The sequence below is a fragment of the Glycine soja genome, chromosome 3, assembly GCF_004193775.1.
Source record: "Glycine soja cultivar W05 chromosome 3, ASM419377v2, whole genome shotgun sequence".
NCBI lineage: Eukaryota > Viridiplantae > Streptophyta > Magnoliopsida > Fabales > Fabaceae > Glycine > Glycine soja.
This window is the reverse complement of record NC_041004.1, coordinates 8,243,802-8,258,437: the sequence shown is the minus strand read 5'-3', so window position 1 is coordinate 8,258,437 and position 14,636 is coordinate 8,243,802. Positions and strand designations below refer to the sequence as shown.

The following is a 14,636-nucleotide window of genomic DNA, read 5'->3' as shown; positions in this document are numbered from 1 at the left end:
TTGGATTCTTTGACGTTCAAACTATAGAAAAAATGAGTCACAAACATCATTAATGTGTTCAAAATAATTTTAAAAAAATGCAGAACATGCGCTCTTAAGCATAGTTGCAAGGGTCCAAATCATAGTTTTTTTTATTTTGTACTTGTATTTTGAGGTGTTAGTCGATGAAACTGGTGCACGAAATAATTTTTTTTGGATTCTTTGACTTTCAAACTATAGAAAAAATGAGTCACAAACATCATTAATGTATTCGACATAATTTTAAAGAAATGCAGAACATGGGTACTTAAGCATAGTTGCAAGGGTCCAAATCATAGTTTTTTTGTATTTTGAGGTGTTAGTCGATGGAACTAGTGCACGAAATAATTTTTTTATTCTCAGACGTTCAAACTATAGAAAAAATGAGTCACAAACAGCATTAATGTCTTCGACATAATTTTAAAGAAATGCAGAACATGGGTACTTAACCATAGTTGCAAGGGTCCAAATCATAGTTTTTTTTTTATTTTGTACTTGTATTTTGAGGTGTTAGTCGATGGAACTGGTGCACGAAATAATATTTTTTGGATTCTTTGATGTTCAAACTATAAAAAAAAATGAGTCACAAACATCATTAATGTGTTCGACATAATTTTAAAAAAATGCAGAACATGGGTACTTAAGCATAGTTGCATTGGTCCAAATCATAGTTTTTTTTTTTATTTTGTACTTGTATTTTGAGGTGTTAGTCGATGGAACTGGTGCACGAAATAATTTTTTTTGGATTCTTTGACGTTCAAACTATAGAAAAAATGAATCACAAACATCATTAATGTGTTTGACATAATTTTAAAGAAATACAGAACATGGGTACTTAAGCATAGTTGCAAGGGTCCAAATCATAGTTTTTTTTTTTTATTTTGTACTTGTATTTTGAGGTGTTAGCCGATGGAACTGGTGCACGAAATAATTTTTTTTGGATTCTTTGACGTTCAAACTATAGAAAAAATGAGTCACAAACATCATTAATGTGTTCGACATAATTTTAAAGAAATGCAGAACATGGGTACTTAACCATAGTTGCAAGGGTCCAAATCATATTTGATGATGCCGTTACAGGGGTACTTAAACATATTTGATCCCATTATCACAACATTTTATACTTCAATGACCAAGACGATGACCAGTCCCACAAGGTGGTGGACACCGATTACATCGCAGATTTCTTCTTTCCAGTATGACTAGTTCTTCCACGTCATGATCATGTTGTTGTTCCATGTTAGTATTTTCAATGTTGGTTGTTGCAGCTGAAGAACTTTGACCTTGTTCTCCAAACGAATGTGGTGCATCGAACTGTTGTAAAGTAGCTAAATATGATGCCGCTGAATTTGGTGTATTGAAATCGACGCCAAATAAATCGATCATCCATTCATGGGTGGTTGCGGTGACTGACTCGCCAGTGTGGCCAAAAGTTTGATGAACAGGTGAAGGAGTAGAATACATTGACTGAGGATGTGGAATTTCAAAATGTGTTTGTTCAACACCTGACCCTGCAACATTTTGTGTAATTGTTGTGCGTGGATCATGTAGTTGTTGTTCAACAGACAAGAACAAAGTAGTGTTTTTTCTATACCATTCCATGTATGCTAGTGTATGTGTCACTATTCCTTCAACCCATTGTCCAGCTAAAATATTGTTGTGTTTGTTTTTCCAGATATTAATCCACTCCGCATGATATTCCATCCAATCAGTGTAATGATTGCCTCGCATGTCAATTTGGTGAAGTAGATCAAGATTCATGGGATCAACAGGGATATCTTGTTGTAGTCCAAATTGTAGCTTCACCCGATTTGTTTGATGTCATTCGACAATCGAGAAACAAATAATTGTAGTACATGCAGACCAAATCTCCATGTCTCTATATGCACGTCTGGGTAGGTGTTCTTCAAATCCTCTATATGGGACCCAAGAAAACTGAAATATATGCCAACAAGGCAACATGTTAGTATGTATGTTTATATTTAAGGTGCAGATCATGATAGTATTATACCTCACAAAGTCGTAACTCTTGAATCCAACAATGACGCTACCAAATATAATTACTGTAATACAGTCATCAATTACAGATAATGGTGTTACGCCTATAATTAATACCCTTTGGTATCATTGTCCTGTATATCAGTTAAATGGTGAAGTTCAATATAGGGCAATTCAAATTATTGACGAAGAAGGTGTCTCATGCATGTTTCATACATTTCTCAATATGAGAAGTGTAATATGTATGGAACTTAAAGTTAATGTTCATAATTCATTATCACCTACTCAAGTTAATGACCTAAGTTGGGCCGACATGGAGCAGAAGCTGGAGAATACCATGAAATTAGAATGAATAATTTAACATATTTTGTTGTTGTATTGCATTGAAGTTTTTCTCCGTCTTTATTATCTAGTTGTAGTTGTTGCATGCTTTGAAGTTGTTAGTTTTAATTTACTTCAGTAATAATAGTCTACATATGCATCATTTCAGAGATGCGGAGCAATGTCAGACCTAACCCTCACATGCATTGACACCCCATTAAAGTGTGGTGTTGCACACTGTTCACTCACATGCGTATGTTTATCCCATTAACATGTTTCTGAACAATCCATGTGACCTTGGCATGCGATACGGAACACTACGGTCAACAATCATGATTAAACGAATAGTCTGTCATGTATATTAATGTGTGAGGTTGCATACTGTTCACTCACATGTGTACATTAATTTACTCACATACACTTAATGTCCTACCTAACTCTCCTACCTAACCATCGTAACTAACTTTGCTGCCTAACCCTCTCATCTAGCCTTCCGATCTAACTATCTTACCTAACCTTCCAATCTAACATTCTCACCTAACCCTCCCATCTAACCCTCGTAACTAACTCTCTCACCTAACCTTCCAATCTAACTCTCCCATCTAACCTTCCAATCTAACACTTCCACCTAACCCTCCCATCTAACCCTCGTAACTAACTCTCCCAACTTAACCTTCCAATCTAACTCTCCCACCTAACATTCCAATCTAACTCTGGTACTAAACTTTCTCAGCCTATATATAATATCACCATTTGACAACAACATATCACACACAACAATTTTCTCATAAAACAAAACTCGATTTGTAACTCACACCATTTCCACTCATATCCCATAAGCACCACCATGGCTCCACCTAAAGAAATTTCGACCCTCATTTACCACAGTGGTCACATTGTAGACGATCCAGTTCAAGGATCGACATACCAATGTACGACCCCAATATTTTTTTACGCCAGTCGTTCTATTACTTTTACACAATTCATTCGAAAAATTAACAATCGTCTTCCTACTCGAGCAACTGAACAAGTTGCTCAATTGTTATTTCGTGTCCCTATTTCAATTCATCTCAGTCAAACACGTCTAAAGAATTTGAGAAGACATGTTACTCCGCAAATTAACATTTCTCTTATTTCAGAACGACACTCCTCAATTATAAGTGCCTACAACAACCCAAGTAACTTATGGGTCCAGGACACATCCCATTTCTTTTGCCTGCGCCACATTGCACAAAACTTTCTTCGTGGTAACTCAAACTGCAAACATTTAAAGAAACCACTTATGTTGGCTGGTGAGAATCTATTTTATTTATTCGTTATAATTTTCTTTCAATCAAATTTTATAACATAATACATTGATTAAATATTTACAGGGTACGCATAAACGGAGAAGATGCACTGGCCACATCTTGGGGATATTCGTGCGAATAAGCCAAGTGCAGCTGAATGGCTTGATCAATTACCCAAACAAAAATGGGTACAATGCTTTGATGAGGGGAAACGTTGGGGACATATGACTACCAATTTGTCAGAGTCTATTAATTTCATGTTCAAAAACACAAGACATTTGTCGGTGTCATCATTGGTTGAGGAGACCTATTTCAAGACCGCACAACTCTTTGCATCAACTCCGGCTCACAGTATTCTGAAGTCGTCTTCGATGCAATCAATAGTGGTCAACAAGAATCTAATACACACATTGTAAAATGAATTCGACAGACACAATCACACTTTTATTATAACAGAGACTCAATCCCCACTTGAAACACCCAGACCACCTGGAAGGTTTAGAGAGTAATGTTACAATCCCAAAAGTGTGATTGTGGTGAATTTCAGGCTAAATATTTACCGTGTTCTCACGTCATGACTGCCTGTAAATCTGTCAATGTTGATCCCATGACCTATGTGCCGATGATATTCACTTTACAACACATTTTGCACATCTACGACAACTCCTTTGGTTTATTGCCACACGAATCAATGTGACAAGAATATGAAGGAGATCAGTGGGGTCCTGATCCAAGGAGAAAGAGGACTGCAAAGGGTCGTCCCGTTTCAACTCGCATTCCTACTGAGATGGACGAAGACAAAAATGAACGAGCAAGTAGAAAAAAATGTGGACTTTGCCGGCAACATGGTCATAGCAAAAATAATTGTCCTAATATATCCTCATCTTAGTTTTTCCTTAGACAAATGTCATTGTTTAAATATTTTATTGATGACGTAGTATAATGTTCTTATATAAATAAATTGTTAAAAGCTTTAGTTTTATCATTTTTAATTAAATCTAATAACATAAACAAACTAATTATATTTAGTAAAATAGTTAAATTAAAAATTTTAAAATTTAGATTATTATACAAAATAAATATTTACTAAAATAAATATATTATTATACAAAATTCAGATTTTAAAACATATATTTACCCACAAAATATCTTATATAATTTAAATAATATAACAAAAATACTTATATTTAATAATATCATTTTCTTAATAACAAAATTAAATTATAAAATAATATTACATAAATTAATTTAATAAATAAATAATTTTTAAATTAATTAAAAATAATTTTATATAATATAATATTTAATTTTAATAATATATAAACTTTTTTATTAAAAAAAAAAGGAAAAAGGGAAATTGGGGTGTCAGAACCCGACTTCTGTGAAGTTGCTGAAAGTGGTGTACTTTGGGAATTAATTCCCACAATAGTGTATTTTAAGCAAAAAAAATGGAGAAAGAATGTGCAAAATGGTAAAAAAAAACCTAACTTTTGAATAAAAAGAACTTTAAAGAGTTAAACTTAAGTAATTTTTGTATTTTTAAAGATGGTGACAGGCGGCTAAATTTTAATGGGTCGGAGGATGTTTCGGTAGGTTGGTTTCGGAGGAAAATATCATTTCTTTTACTAATGTTTGATAAGGAGGAAAGAAAATAAGAAAACATAATTTTAAAATTTGAATTGAAGAAAGAACAGAAGGAAATTTTTTTAAAACTTTTGTCGTTTGAAGTCAACTTTTTTTAATTTTTTATTTATTTTCTCTTAAATGAAACAAAGAAGAAATATTTTTATGCATATTTTCTTTTCTTTCACTTTGATTTTGTCCTTTCGAACATATCCTTAGTGTGTTTAATTGTGCAAAAAAGAAAATAATAAAAGGTAATTGAGAAAATTTGTTTAAATTAAAGTAAAGAAAAACCATGTAAAACTCATGTTATTTTTTGAAAATTTATTTTTAAATAATAATTTCCTCTCTCAATCAAATAACCACTTTTCGAGAAAAAAAAAAATATGTGAATGAATTAGGAATTGATACATCAATGGGCCAAATGGAACTTGAATTGTATGGCTAGCTGTTCCAATTATAAGGTTATAATTACCATAATTAAACTCGTGAGCACTGTGCATGGTAGATCTTTTCTCATTGTGACATGTGATAGATCCTGTCATCCATTTTATCAAAAAAAGATGACGTGATTGAATTGAAATTGCCTAATCAGTCGCCATATTATTAAATTCATTAATTAATTAATATATAATATAGTTAATGGGGTGCATTAAAAACGTGTGTTTTATCAAGCCTATGGTGGCTTAAATAAAAGGAAAAAATATTAATGAAGTCTTCATACACGTTTTTGTTCCCCACAAGACAAACGATGGTGGGTGAGAGAGGACCACAGTTAACTTTGTAATAATATTCCAGCCACTCTGTTTGGTACTTTTCTTTGGTTACCATTGTGTTGGGTACTGTGAATATTATGAGAAAGGCATGCAAACAGAACCCATCACTGGAATATGGCAACTACAGAGACATTAATGGTGCAAACGGGCCAAGCACTAACTCCCCAATAATAGAAAAGAAGCTGATCAAAGAAAAAGCCAATTGCATAGTACCAGTATTCATTGTTTCCAAAGATAAACATGAAGCAACAATCCAAAGTTGGCTACAAGTAAACGCAACTAGGGCAAATTGACCAAAGCGGATTCCTTTTAAAAATTTATTCCTAAAAGGGGTCTATTTTAAAAAAAAAATTCGGAGGGGGTCAGTCTTTGGAGGCATTTCACCAATCATGTTGACGAGTTGGACATGTGACGGGTGGTGGGAAATTCGCTAGTGGAGTTGGCGAGACATGGGTCACGTGACGTATTCCGCCATTCGTAATGGCGAAATGTTTTTTTGTACAGAACATTTTTTAAACTTTTTTGATAGGAATGTCCGTCTGAGGTTCATAATATGTCAAAATGCTCGAAATTGAATGAGGAATCCCTAACACCTAAGGGGATTTGGTCAACTCATTTTTCCAAAAAATACCTCCAAGTAGCTCAAAACCATTTTTTTATCTGAAATGCTATTTTTGAGCTACTTAGGCGTTTTTTGGAAAAATGAGTTGACTAGGGGATTCCTCATTCAATTTCGAACATTTTGACATATTATGGACCTCAAACGGATATTCATATCAAAAGTTATGACCATTTCAAGTTCAAAAAAAATTTCATACAAAAAAACATTTCACCATTACGAATGGCAGAAGACGCCACATGGCCCATGTCTCGCCAACTCCACTAGCGAATTTCCCACCACCCGCCACGTGTCTAACTCGTCAATATGACTGGCGAAATGCCTCCAAAAAGTGACTCCCTCCAGCAAAAATTTCAAAACAAACCTTTTTTGAAAATAAGTTTCTAAAAGGAACCCGCTTTGGTTAATATGCCACGCAACTAGCTAGGTTAAACTACTTTATAAAGTTGTCGTTTTAATTGCTCAAATTCATGACACATATTTATTATTATTCTTCATAAGTATGTAAATGTATTAAATATTTAATAAGATAAATTTATTATTCATAATAATCATTTTTACTATAAAATATTTGTATTTTAGAAAAGAAAAAAAAACATGTTTATTATTATCTTTTTTCCTCAAGCATAAATAGTGAGATTTAGTTAGCATCCCACTATGGCAACTAGAGGAGAAAGCTGGCCACTTTGACAACACTGCCACTCCCCATTATTCATTTTCTTTCTTGAATCGACCCATATGCAATAACTCAACCATATATTATATTTGAGATAAGAAAAATACAGAGTAAAGTGTTACATAGAATTTAAGTGGGATATGATACTTGATTAATTGAGTCTGATATTGAGACAAACACAAAGATGATAAATTATTCATATGCAAATTAATTTTGTGCACTGCAAACTACTGCTCAATTGGAATCTCATCTCATTTGGAAGTCAAAGATTCAACTTGAGCTTTTCCACTTGGTCCTCTTGTCCTAATGTAAAGTCTATACTCATCAAATGTCATTGGTGGGTATAGTGCTGGCCTATCCTTAGTCACAAGCTCCTTGGCTGGTTGGATCGGTATATCGCTCCTGGGGTTATAGAAAAAGGCCAATGAAACGCGATCTTTGTCTGAGTTCACGATCACCCTGTGCTCTATACTCTTGTAAGTTGCATTGCTCAGCACCTATAAACATATATATATTGCAAATTGAATAATAAGAAAAAACCTTTAATTAATTATTGAATTTTGTGCCCCTAACAATTTGAAACAACTACTACATAATATAATAATATATTATAATCGGGATCAATCCAATAATAAATAAGGTCTAAAAAAAATTTAAAAGATATTTTTTTTCTCTTTAAATATGAAATTTATATGTGGAATTATATATATATATATATATATATATATATATTATTGTTTTAAAAAATTAATGCCGAATATATTTTTGTTGGCTAACCAAAAGTTTAAACTTTATGAGGATGGACTTTGAATATAACTAAAGATATTTCTAGAAAATTGTTTTCTATTTCTCTTAACTATTTTCACAGATAAATTTAAATTATTTTTATTTTATTAATTTCTTACTTTTAAAGAATTATTAATTCACCATTTTTTTTATAAATCTTTAAAAGCAAATATTTAGTTCATAAAAAATAAAAGCAGGAAATATATTTTTCAAGTGAAATAAGTCCTAACTCCTAAGTGATCATGATATAAAAACTTGACTAATAAAAAAAATGCTTGAATATTCTAGATAAAGACCTGAATTTGGTCACCCATGTTGATGATGAAAGCATTTGGGACTGGCTTAACAGTGACCCAATCTTCTCCTCTGCGTACTTGAAGTCCTGATACATTTTCATCAGGGAGAAGAATGGTCATGCCACCAGGATCTGAGTGAGAGGAAAGTCCAAGAGTGAGGTCAGGCTGTGGGCACTTAGGGTAGAAATTCACCCTCAAGCAAGCACCAAGGTCATTTTCCCCACCAAATGCATTTAGGAGAAAATCCTCTCTAAGGCCAAGATTTATTGACATTATCTCAAGTATCCTTCCTCCTAGCTTAACAATTTGTTCACCATATTCAGAGATGATGCTCCTGTTATAAAGGAAGAAAGAAACTTAATTAGGGAAAATAAAAATTTAGAAAGAAATTAAATTAATGGTTGCCTTGTATGATTTCTCTGATACAATATTAAAGTTATTTACAAAGATTAATTCATTTTCAACTATGGAGAAAATACGAATAAAAAAATACTATATTCGGATTTGGGTTTTCAAAAATTATATAAGATTTAGGTTTTAAAAAATTTCATAAGTATCAATTACTCAAATTGTTTATTTAATCTTTTTAATGCAAAATTACAATGAAAATTAAAATAGAAAAATTTGAAACGAGTGGCTTTTTGTAAAATTAAGAACTGCAATGAAAATTTTGCAAATTCTAGAATTTAAATAATTGACTTAGTTTCAAAGGCTAAAATGGAAATCTACTATTAAAGGAAATAAATGCTTTCTGATAATTATTTTGCCATAGTCACGCTCACACATTTGTTTTTTACGCTCTTTTTGTGAACAGCGTTTGCAGATTTTATTCGTGTCAGAGGGGGCAAGTTTTACCTCCCATAAATAAAATTCCAACAAGAAATGACACAAAAGCAAAAGTCTAGCGTAGCTCAATTTATCGCCACAAAGATCCAAAACAACCCAGCTACAATTTTATTCAAAGATCATATACTTATGATGCAATGTAGTTTCCATTAGCTGTTTAGAATTGTAACCTCTGGAACAATAAAAACCACGAGGAAAAAAGGTAAAAAGACGTTGAGCTCACGTGACTAGATGATCAAATTATAATGAGAAATTTTATTTCTATATATAATCTATTGTTCATTGAGAAAAATAAAAAAATAAAACATGTAGACTTAAATCTCTTTTCCATTAGAATTCATCATACTTTAAAAAAAATTGAGGAACTAAATTCATATATTTTTAAAGTTTAGAGATAAAATTTATTAATATAATATAAAAACATGTGAACCTTGATCTTACCTGCCATTTATTGGATACTTTATCAATATAAAAGTATATAGACTTTGACAAAAAAATATACGAATTAAAATATATGAAAAAAATACATTACTAGAGTCTAAAAGAAGAAAAAAGTTTGATTGAATTTGCCGTCATCCATTTTTATTGGATATTTTAACCCTATATGGATTTTATTTTTTGATTTGTAAGAATTAAAGATCTATTCAAATAATTTAGTTAAACCTCTTAGTACTTCACCCGTGTTATTATCTGAATTATCTCTCTCTCTCTCATTAGTGCCATAATTTTTTTATAATATGTTGACCAGGTAGATAGCTTTTGTCACTGAAATCCCCACGTTTTTCATATGGGTGTACGGTGTACTTGTTTACGTTTCAAAGTAGTGTTAAAAAAGAGCTGATTCTTCAACCATATGAAACTGCACCACAAAATCAACCGTAGGGTAACAAGTTCCTAAGGCTTAATTAAAAAAGTAAATGCTAATTAATGTTTTTAAAATATTGGTTAAAAAATTAAACGAAGAATTTTTTTTATTGAAATATGCAAATTGTATTAACATGACTTTTTTTAAAATTTTCTTAATGAATATTTTTCTCTTTCAATTTCTTAATTAATACTCTAAGAATATTAGTTAGCAAAATTCATTAAGAAATGAAATGATATCCTATTACACGACTTTGTGAGCCACGAAGCATTTCATGTCGATAACATCTTACTGGTTCTTACAAAACCTTAATCTAATGAACAAAAGTGTCGCTTTAGGTACGTACCCACCTCCCATAGTAATAAATAATAATTAAGGAAATCCTCACCCACTTCTTTACAAATGAGACAAAACCAGAAAGAACCTGATTTTTCTTTTCTTGAATAAGAAGTGGTTGAATCTGATTAGTCGCATGTTTCTCGCACTCTCTTTTGCATTAAATTGGAAAGAAAAATCACTTCTTGTGAAAAATAAAAAACCATTAAAAGACATGTACTTGAAAAATAATGAAGAGTGGAATTTTTGTTTTTTGCAAATTCTAATTTTGAGATGATCAAGGAAATCGGATTCCATGTGGTCAACATTTACACACAATTATATGTCCCATTTTTATGAGACGGTTTCAAACTGTTGATTGTGTTGATTGGGTTTCTTATTTCTTATTAAATTGTATTTTTTACATTAGCGACCAAAACATTCTTATGTTTTTTTTTTTACATTAGCAATTATAGGGGGGACATACCTTAAGGATGTTGGGAGGGCAGGCCACTTGGCTTGGTCCCTTAGGGAACAAGGCATGTAATGGAGAAAGAAGTAATCACTCCAATCCAAAATGGCCCCTTTTTTCACTCCCAACCTGCTTCCATACCCTTCATAAGTGAGGGGTGTATTAGCATACACCTCTTTCACATCAAGTGGCTGGTGAAAGAACTCCCTCCACACCTCCCTTGCCCCCTTCATCAACTCATGGCTCACTCCATGGTTCACCACCTGGAAAAAACCCCATTCTTGGCACGCCTCCGACACGAGCCGGAGTGTCTCAGCCCTCTTTCCCTCGTCACCACCGTAGATGTGCTTCATGTCAATCACTGGGATGTTGCTGTTGGTGGTATTGTTCTTATGATGACCAATTTGAGAGGAATTGGTCTTTGGAGCATAATTGTTACTATTAGTGGGTCTTTGGGACTTAGGCTTTATGAAACGTTCGGGGATTGTGGCTAAGCCACTTGCAGCCAAGGCTTGGACTCGAATCACTGGCTCTGGCCAATCTTGGCATGCCGTCATTTTTGTGTGAGTGTGTGTTAATTGCACACAAAAAGCAAAAGGATAAAGGAAGGGCACACACCACACTACTAGTGTATGTATTTGAGTGTGTGTATGTGTGATTTGTGACTTTGTTGCTGTGAGTAGCATATAGAAGGGGCTTTATATAGACAGCAATAACACGAGGGCAAAAATTTCGGCGCCGTGATAAAATTGATTTTGTTCATGAATATTATTTACTACCACTTTTATGGAAAATTAATTGTGACATTATGAGAATAACGCATGATCCTTTTAATTGATTTTAGCAAAATTTATGGAAAAGCTTGTCGAAATTAATAAATTTTGATATGATAATTGATAAAGTTGTTTAGTTTAATGGATTTGGATTTATATATTCCATGCTATCTGATTAAGAATATTAAAAGAAAGAAAATAGGATAAGAAGAATAAAAAAAATTGATAAACTCATCAATAACAGAGAATTATACGGCTCAATGATATGAGGGAATTTGTGTGCTTCGGCTGGTTATGTTTGCTGGAAGTGAAATAGAGGCAGAAGTTTGTGTAACTTGTGCTGAATGAAGTGCGGCCCTGATAAAACACAAGGAGGGTCCACTAGATGGTAGCTGCTACCTGTTGGCTATGTATTAGTGACTGTGTGTGCTTGTGTTTGTGTTTTGTGTTGATAAGTCAAAACCTCTCACGAGTTCCCACGTCTCTCACTCCGATGAAAATTGAATTAAAAAGATTATATCCCACCAATAGAAAAAGGAAAAACTTAATTATATCATGGGATGCGACTAGGAAACCAACACGACAATAATTAAAAAAAAATTGTCACCATAATTTATTTTACTTTAGAAAATAGGATTAAATAACTTATTAGTACATTGTAAAATAGGATATTTTAATTTTAATATCTAATTTTTTTTTATCTTAGTAACTCACGTATGTATGTTTGATTTTATTTTTCATGGTTAGTGAGCTTTTGTTAAACGCGGTTAACAAAGTGTCACGTTAGTTTGTTTGGTTCAATTGAAAATTGTCTACTACTCAGAGTTGTGTCATTTTGTTGAATCTTTTGCAAGTATATCAAAGTATTGTCCCTGCTACAACAATTGTTTATTATGAAGTGCCAACAACGGTTGGTCAAAAATCGTCTTTGAAGACTATCCGATGACAATGTTGTAATTAAGTTCATTTGTAACAAAGACGATTTTTGAATAATCATCTTAGAATTGTGAGTCTAGAGACGGTTATTCAAAAAATCGTCATGATTAAACTTTGTACAAAGACGATTTTGTAAAATCGTCTTTGAATAGGTACAGTTATTCAAAAAACCGTCATAATTAAACTTTATACAAAGACGGTTTTGTAAAATCGTTTTTGAATAGTTATTATTTTTAATTTCTCGCTTTCTCTCTTATTTGGCAGTGTCTGACTCTCTCTCTCTCTCATTCTCGCGTTCCTTCTTTGTCGCGGTGCTAAGGGGATTGACACCTCGACTTCTTCATCGCGTCACTCTCTCTTTCTTGTAACATCCCAATTTTCGTAAACTAGATTAAAAATGATTGTTATTTATAAATAAATAGAATTTTAAAAAAATGATGAGATTTTATAAATAAATAAATAAGGAGATATAATTATTAATTAAAATAATAATTTGAGAGAAAATAAAAAGGATATTTTTTATTTGTTTGATAGAGAATAAAATAAAGTTTATTTTTATAAAATAATAAATAAATAAATAGAATAAATAATAGGTCGTAAATGCCCCTAGCTATAAATAACAACATGCTAGGTCAGTTTTCAGACTAACTCCTCAGCCTCCTCCTCTGCCTCACAATTTCGTTTTTTCTCTCTTCTCCCAAAACTCTCTCCTTTTCCCGCAGGCCACCTAATCTGTCTCAGAAAAATGACGATCTCGGACTCATTCATCGTTGGATCGTCGTGAAATTTGAGCACCACGTTTGCAAATCAATTACGAGAATTCTCACCGTTGGGAATTTCCATATTATGTCTGAGCTAAGAGAAATACCCCTTACATTGTAGCATTTTCCTTTCCCGCAGAAACCTAGAGCTGTCTCGGTAAAACTACGATCCCGGTTTCGTTAACCGTTGGATTTCCATGAAATTTGGATATGTTGTTTGAAATTCAATTTTGCACGCTTTCACCATTGGGATTTGGGGGATAATATTTTTGGAGGGAGAAAAATAAATCGTATGATGACAGTACAAGTGGAGACTTCAATCCCTTCTCTGTCTCTTTGATGTTTGTGAACTCTATCAGAGCAGTTAGAGAAAAAAACTTGGAGGAATCTCAGGGAACCACTAGAGATGCTGCTATCGTTGGCTGAAGACACGTGAGCCCGAGGTAAGGGATGAGTTATTCACAATTGGGGATTAGTGAAAACATGTGTAGAGATCCTTAGAGATATCAATTGGAATGAGTTTTGGGGTATTTTTACAATTTTCATTTTATCCTTTTAATTATTACAGTGAATTATATATGCTTGATGAATCAATTGATGTCCCAATGAGAAATTGCTATGAAATTAATGTGTTTTTGTGTTGAGTGTGAACCCCTTAGAAAAATTAAGCTCTTTTTATTAAAGTAAATTATATTTTAAATAATATTATTCAATGACTTATTTTATATAAATTATTATCTTGTTCTAATTTTTCTACGATGATGATCAACATGTTATGTGTATATAATTATTGTAATACTAGAATAATAAATTAAAGAAAATTGTAAGGTTAATGTCTAGTGGTAATTTCTTTTGACGTAATATTAAATTAATTGTTATAGAAATCCTTTGATAAAAAACAATGTAGTTTAATTTACTATATACATATACATATATATGTTTTGTATCATGCAAATATTATTATTGTGTGATATGTATGAGTTATAAGATGTAATAAGTTATTATAGTGGTATTATAATATTATAGTGAAGATTGAGTAGTAGAAAATTGAATGTGTCAATTTGCGAGATACATGTAAAAATGAGATGATTGATGTGATATTATGAGATATTAATTGTGGGCATGATATTTGATTGTGAATAAGTGTGTGTGTTTGACACTTGATGTGACAATAATTTTTTATATACTTTATTTACTTATATGTCGGGGTAGAGGGTGTCACACACATTCTTATGTTTTCTGCACTCCGACACCGAACAACCATAA

The 14,636-nt window shown here is 32.4% G+C and overlaps 1 protein-coding gene and 1 long non-coding RNA gene across 2 annotated transcripts; one reads left to right on the top strand and one right to left on the bottom strand.

Annotated features, from left to right (window-relative positions):
* The first annotated feature begins 3,419 nt into the window (after window positions 1-3,419).
* Window positions 3,420-4,608, top strand: LOC114405399. Its single transcript, XR_003665195.1, has 2 exons — window positions 3,420-3,629; window positions 3,711-4,608. It is a non-coding gene; the product is annotated as an uncharacterized LOC114405399 (long non-coding RNA).
* A 2,775-nt stretch (window positions 4,609-7,383) lies between these two features.
* LOC114406125 (probable 2-oxoglutarate-dependent dioxygenase At5g05600) lies at window positions 7,384-11,569 on the bottom strand. The gene is made up of 3 exons (XM_028368708.1): window positions 10,916-11,569; window positions 8,403-8,736; window positions 7,384-7,817 (listed from the first exon to the last, which is right to left on the bottom strand). The coding sequence occupies exons 1-3, from the start codon at window positions 11,455-11,457 to the stop codon at window positions 7,572-7,574; spliced, it is 1,122 nt and encodes a 373-aa protein (XP_028224509.1). The 5' UTR covers window positions 11,458-11,569; the 3' UTR covers window positions 7,384-7,571.
* Window positions 11,570-14,636: the final 3,067 nt, after the last annotated feature.

What these genes read in the sequence shown, in the direction of transcription:
- LOC114406125 (XM_028368708.1), bottom strand. Translation starts at nt 11,457, where the DNA reads ATGACGGCATGCCAAGATTGGCCAGAGCCAGTGATTCGAGTCCAAGCC. An exon ending in GCCCTCCCAACATCCTTAAG is followed by an intron (nt 8,737 to 10,915) that starts GTATGTCCCCCC and finishes CCTTTATAACAG; the next exon opens with GAGCATCATCTCTGAATATG. An exon ending in ACATGGGTGACCAAATTCAG is followed by an intron (nt 7,818 to 8,402) that starts GTCTTTATCTAG and finishes ATATGTTTATAG; the next exon opens with GTGCTGAGCAATGCAACTTA.